This window comes from Trachurus trachurus (genome assembly GCF_905171665.1).
Source record: "Trachurus trachurus genome assembly, chromosome: 10".
Lineage (NCBI taxonomy): Eukaryota > Metazoa > Chordata > Actinopteri > Carangiformes > Carangidae > Trachurus > Trachurus trachurus.
The window spans coordinates 19,086,576-19,093,273 of NC_139894.1; the positions used below are offsets into that span (position 1 = coordinate 19,086,576).

A 6,698-nucleotide genomic window follows, 5' to 3' on the forward strand; every position below is an offset into this window, starting at 1 on the left:
TACATCTACCATGTTTTTCTTTAGCATTCATCTAGAAAAAGTATCAAATGGGAGTGAAAATATGCCAAAGACAACGAAAAAAACATGCAGAGGGAGAATGAAAGAGGAAAACAATGTGAAACCCATATATGCAATGGTGTCGCTGTCCAAGGTGCTGTAAACTGGTCCACATGACGCCCTTTAACGCGTATCAGTCTCATACTGTAAGCAACTAGCCCATAGAAATTAAACTATATGACCAACCTCTAAGGGAGAGTCTGGTTCATCCAGGATGCTCTTTTCATTCTGTATCCGCTGCATCGTCCCTGTAGAGCTGGGGTCCATTATCAGCACGTTCTGACTACCAGCTCTGCCGAACTTACAGTCACTCTTTCTGGAGTCAGTGGTCCTGCACACCTCGTAATTGTACACGTGCTGGAGAGTCCCTGTCCCCAAAGTGTCTGAGTAACGTGGTGGATAATATGGAATCACAGGGAGATTGGAGTGATACATGATGCGAGACTGTCTCCATCTGTAGATTTTCACTGATATAATCACCACTAAACACGTGATGAAGAGGAAGGAAACTACAGCCAGAGCCAACACTAAGTAAAAAGTCAGGTTGTCATTGTACTCCTTGTCGTGGGGAAAGTCAGTGAACTCCGACAGCACTTCAGGGAAGCTGTCCGCCACCGCCACGTTAACAATGACTGTAGCTGAACGAGAGGGCTGTCCGTTGTCCTCCACTATAACATTCAGTCTTTGTTTGACTGCATCTTTATCAGTGACTTGGCGAATAGTTCTTATTTCTCCATTCTGTAAGCCCACTTCAAACAGCGCCCTGTCCGTGGCTTTCTGCAGTTTATAGGAGAGCCAGGCGTTTTGTCCAGAGTCCACATCAACAGCCACCACTTTAGTCACCAGATAGCCCACATCTGCTGAACGAGGCACCATTTCAGCCACCAGAGAGCCACCAGTCTGGACTGGGTAGAGAACCTGAGGAGGGTTGTCGTTCTGGTCCTGGATCAGGATTTTCACAGTCACGTTACTACTGAGTGGAGGAGAGCCTCCATCCTGAGCTTTGACGCGGAAGTGGAAATCTTTGATCTGCTCGTAGTCAAAAGAGCGCACTGCATGGATGACTCCACTATCAGCACTGACGGACACATATGAGGAGACTGGCACTCCGTTAACAGAGGAGTCCTCCAGTATGTAAGAAACACGGGCATTCTGGTTCCAGTCAGCGTCTCTGGCTTTCACTGTGAATATAGAGAGACCTGGTGTGTTGTTTTCTACAATGTAGGCCTCATATGAGCTCCTCTCAAAGACAGGCGCGTTGTCATTGACGTCAGCGATCTGTAAGGTGAGAGTGACGCTGCTGGAGAGGGAGGGTACTCCCTCATCAGAGCAGGTCACTGTTATGTTATATTGGGACGCTGCCTCTCGATCTAAAGATACTTCTGTAACTAAACTATAAAATCCATTCATTGTGTTTTGTATTTTAAAAGGAATTTCATCATTAATCTTACACTTCACCTCTCCATTCCTCTCAGAGTCAGGGTCATTTACACTGAGCATAGCAATCACGGTATTGTCAGGGGAGTCCTCTAAAATGCTGTCGGATTTAGAGAGTATTTTTATATGAGGGCTGTTGTCATTGACATCAATAATATCAATTAAGATCTTACTGGAATCAGACAGTCCACCATTATCTGTAGCCTCGATATCAACTTGGTAAAGCTTCGCTTTTTCATAATCTATTTCACCGATTAAAACAACCTCTCCAGTTTTTCTATTGATCTGAAACACATCAGATAAACGACGTTTGCTGTTTGAAATTGCGTATGATATTTCTGCGTTGGAACCCCCATCTTTGTCAGACGCACTAACCGTAATAACACTAGTTCCCTTTGGTGAATTCTCGGTTAATGTTGCCTTATATACTGACTTAGTAAAAACTGGTGCATTGTCATTCGCATCTAACACGTTAACAGTTATCTTCATTGTCCCAGACATACGCGGCTGTCCACCATCTAGCGCGGTTAATAGCAGTGATATCTGTTCCTGATGCTCTCGATCTAGAGGTTTTTGCAGAACCATTTCTACCTTTTTACTTCCGTCTGCTTGATTCTCCAGTTTCAAAGCAAAGTTGTTTGTTGGATTTAGCGAATAGCTTTGGAGACCATTTGCACCAATATCTGCATCGATGGCTTTCTCCAGTACAAATTTAGACCCAATAACGACTGATTCGCTAATTTCAAAACGTTTCTCACTCGATGCAAAACTGGGAGCGTTGTCGTTAATGTCTGTGATTTCTATTGTTATGCGGAAAAGCTCCATCGGATTTTCAAGAATCATCTGTAAATGTAAAGCACAAGGCGTCGTTTCTCCACACAGCGTTTCTCTGTCTATTCTCTCTTTGATAAGGAGGACACCCCTATCTCTATTCAGCTCGATATACTCTGCACTGTCTCCCGAATGAATACGAGCTCTACCAGATTTGAGCCTTTTAAAATCTATACCCAAGTCCTGGGCGACATTACAGACCAACGAACCCTTTTCCATTTCCTCAGGAATAGAGTAGCTGACCTGCCCGAGCACCGAGGAAACAGAGAGAGCGAACACGAACAACAGTACTTGCCGTCTCATTGTTTTGACGCTGTTTTCCTGTATTATCTGGATAAAACTGTAATCCATATGAATATCCTTAGAAATTTCGTTCGTATCTGGTGAAAACTGTCAACAAAAACAGCCGCTCCCCATGTCCGTGAGTGGTTTTCTGCTTAGACGAGAGCAGGCGGCTCGTGCCCGTTTTATTGTCTACCATGTCACAATCTAAGGGGGAGGTACAGTTCCCAGCCCTATGAAAGACTGCCACACTCTGGTCAATAGCGGCCCTGTCTGTTCAGAACACTGAACAGCAAAAGGTGGGGAGATATGGTTGGTGTTAAAGCAAACAAGTAGATCCTCATCATCTTCATCAATAGCAATTATCCTTAGTAGGCTAACAGTGGCATGCCCGTATTCCGCTAGTCTTAAACACATATTGCTTTACGTCTGTTATGTTACTGTTTAATTCCAGAGGAGTGTCATTGTTGGTTAGGGAGCTATGAAATGCCAAATTATCGAGATCAAAACGTTTTCACAAATCACTTCTATTGACAAATGTAGCTCTTTGTTACCCAAACTAGCAGCAAATCAGGTTTTGTATGAGAGAATAACACATGTTCAAAATAAATAAATAAATAAAAATATGTTTAGGTTGGAGTAATGGGGTGCTGTCCCTGGTTCTGAAAATGCAGGTATGCGGAACACTTCCCCATGACAGAAAAAAAGTAACAGAGGATCCGACATTATTTAACTAACCTCTAGAGGAGAGTCTGGTTCATCCAGGATGCTCTTTTCATTATGTATCCGCTGCATCGTCCCTGTAGAGCTGGGGTCCATTATCAGCACGTTCTGACTACCAGCTCTGCCGAACTTACAGTCACTCTTTCTGGAGTCAGTGGTCCTGCACACCTCGTAATTGTACACGTGCTGGAGAGTCCCTGTCCCCAAAGTGTCTGAGTAACGTGGAGGATAATATGGAATCACAGGGAGATTGGAGTGATACATGATGCGAGACTGTCTCCATCTGTAGATTTTCACTGATATAATCACCACTAAACACGTGATGAAGAGGAAGGAAACTACAGCCAGAGCCAACACTAAGTAAAAAGTCAGGTTGTCATTGTACTCCTTGTCGTGGGGAAAGTCAGTGAACTCCGACAGCACTTCAGGGAAGCTGTCCGCCACCGCCACGTTAACAATGACTGTAGCTGAACGAGAGGGCTGTCCGTTGTCCTCCACTATGACAGTCAGTCTCTGTTTGACTGCATCTTTATCAGTGACCTGGCGGATAGTTCTTATTTCTCCATTCTGTAAGCCCACTTCAAACAGCGCCCTGTCTGTGGCTTTCTGCAGTTTATAGGAGAGCCAGGCATTTTGTCCAGAGTCCACATCAACAGCCACCACTTTAGTCACCAGATAGCCCACATCTGCTGAACGAGGCACCATTTCAGCCACCAGAGAGCCACCAGTCTGGACTGGGTAGAGAACCTGAGGAGGGTTGTCGTTCTGGTCCTGGATCAGTATTTTCACAGTCACGTTACTACTGAGTGGAGGAGAGCCTCCATCCTGAGCTTTGACGCGGAAGTGGAAATCTTTGATCTGCTCGTAGTCAAAAGAGCGCACTGCATGGATGACTCCACTATCAGCACTAACGGACACATATGAGGAGACTGGCACTCCGTTAAGAGAGGAGTCCTCCAGTATGTAAGAAACACGGGCATTCTGGTTCCAGTCAGCGTCTCTGGCTTTCACTGTGAATATAGAGAGACCTGGTGTGTTGTTTTCTACAATGTAGGCCTCATATGAGCTCCTCTCAAAGACAGGCGCGTTGTCATTGACGTCAGAGATCTGTAAGGTGAGAGTGACGCTGCTGGAGAGGGAGGGTACTCCCTCATCAGAGCAGGTCACTGTTATATTGTACTCAGAATCTCTTTCTCGGTCCAAATCGGTGTCTGTCACCAAACTATAGAAATTATTTGACGTCGACATTATAGTCAAAGGGGTGTTATCGCTGATAACACAGTGAACTTTACCATTCTCATTTGAATCTGGGTCTTGAACGTTCATCATTGCTACAACTGTTTTCGGTTTAGAGTGTTCAGATATCATGTTTGATTTTGACATTATATTAATCATCGGTTTGTTGTCATTCATATCTACTACTTCAACTATGACTTTACATGAATCTGTAAGTCCACCATCATCACTTGCACGTATATTAATATGATAATTCCGTGCATTTTCATAATCAATATTTCCAAGTAACCTAATTTCACCGTTTTCCTCGTTTATCCGAAACAATGAATGGGCTTGATCTAAGCTGTTTGTGATAGAATATTTTATCCTTCCATTCGTTCCATAATCTGCATCTGATGCAGTTACGCTCGTCACAACTGTGCCTTCTGGGGCATTTTCAGAGACAGAGGCTCTGTAGGTGGACTGTGAAAAAACAGGTGCGTTATCATTGACATCTAACACCGTAATAAAAATCCGAATTGTTCCAGACATTTGTGGGTCTCCTCCATCAAAAGCGGTTAAAACTAAAGATATCAACTCTTCCTTTTCTCTATCGAGCGGCTTCTGTAAAACCATTTCAGCCTTTTCCGTTCCATCTCCGTGATTGTCCCGTTTAAGAACAAAATTATTAGTGGGTTTAAGATCGTACTTTTGAAGACCATTTTTGCCAACATCAAGATCTATGGCTCTGTCTAAAACAAATTTTGCTCCAAGTGTAGCTGATTCGCTGATTTTAAAACTGACTTCGTTTTTCTCAAAGGTGGGAGGATTGTCATTTATATCGGTAATCTCGACCGTGACACTGTAAAACTCCATGGGGTTCTCTAAAATAATCTGAAAATGTAAAGCGCAAGGCGTAGTTTGTCTACAGATCGCTTCTCTGTCAATTCTGTCTTTGATAAGGAGGACTCCTCGGTCCTTATTTAGCTCGATGTATGCCGCACTGTCTCCCGTATATAGACGAGCTTTACCTGACTTCAGTCGTTTTATATCCAAACCCAAATCCTGAGCAATATTACCAACTAAGGAGCCACTCGGCATTTCCTCAGGGATGGAGTAGCTGACTTGACTGAGCACTGAATGAGGATAAAGGACCAAGAAAAACAGCAGTACTTGCCGACCCATTGTTCTGTCCGACATTTTCCTCCTTGAATCTAATATGAAGAATTATGTTCCACGATGAACAGAAATGTATGGTCCATTAGACAGCGTTATATAAAAATCAGGTAACACTCCATAATCGTCCGAACGGTTAAAACAAGGGCTAGTACTCTCTTTTCGTTTAAGTGTACGCCGACGTTATAACCCAATGTCTGCCTTTCTTTCTCTGGTATCATCATGATGGGGGAGGTTACTCTTTAAATGTGCAGTGAAACATCAACACGCTGGCCAACAGCGGCCCTAAGAGTACACAGTAATGAACTACATAATTTTCCTCTAGAGAAAAATAAACTGTATGAGAGAATAGTTTTCTATATGGATGTGGGGAAGGGGGCGAATTCTCTATAAAACAAAACATAATAGGGTTTAACTGTTTCGTAAAACCAGTAATTTTAATGTGACACCATAGAAAATAAATATTTTGTTATTTGGGCATAACATTTTCGTGATTTGTATACCACCATCACTGAATAAAACCTGAATAAACTCTTAGGAGAGAGAGAGAGAGAGAGAGAGAGAGAGAGAGAGAGAGAGAGAGAGAGAGAGAGAGAGAGAGAGAGAGAGAGAGAGAGAGAGAGAGAGAGAGAGATAGATAGATAGATAGATAGATAGATAGATAGATAGATAGATAGATAGATAGATAGATAGATAGATAGATAGATAGATTATGACCTAGAAAAGGGATAAGCTATTGTACTATACTTATTTAGAAAAGGGATAAGCTATTGTACTATAATTATTTAGCACAATTAAAATGAAACGATATTATTTTAACAAAAATAATGAGCGAACTGCAAATCCCCTGTAGACCCAAAGGCATACACATGCTTAGAAACACACTCACTGCACCACATGAAACGGTAAAGGGTCAATTGTGATAACACTGCCGCTGTCCATGGTGCTGACTGCAGACTAACGCAAACACGCCCCAA

At 42.9% G+C, this 6,698-nt stretch overlaps 3 protein-coding genes across 3 annotated transcripts in view; all 3 read right to left on the reverse strand.

The window, feature by feature from the left end:
* The window catches only part of LOC310993089 (protocadherin gamma-C5-like), a gene marked incomplete at its 5' end in the record, with an annotated part of 337,145 nt that overhangs the window by 77,275 nt on the left and 253,172 nt on the right, over positions 1-6,698 (reverse strand). The gene's annotated exons all lie outside the window — the stretch shown is intronic.
* LOC310993091 (protocadherin beta-16-like) lies at positions 226-2,775 on the reverse strand (the record flags this gene model as incomplete). The annotated part of the gene is made up of 1 exon (XM_083981361.1): positions 226-2,775. The coding sequence occupies exon 1, from the start codon at positions 2,674-2,676 to the stop codon at positions 226-228; it is 2,451 nt and encodes an 816-aa protein (XP_083837487.1). The 5' UTR covers positions 2,677-2,775.
* Positions 3,337-5,745, reverse strand: LOC310993099 (protocadherin beta-16-like; the record flags this gene model as incomplete). The annotated part of the gene is made up of 1 exon (XM_083981369.1): positions 3,337-5,745. The coding sequence occupies one exon, from the start codon at positions 5,743-5,745 to the stop codon at positions 3,337-3,339; it is 2,409 nt and encodes an 802-aa protein (XP_083837495.1).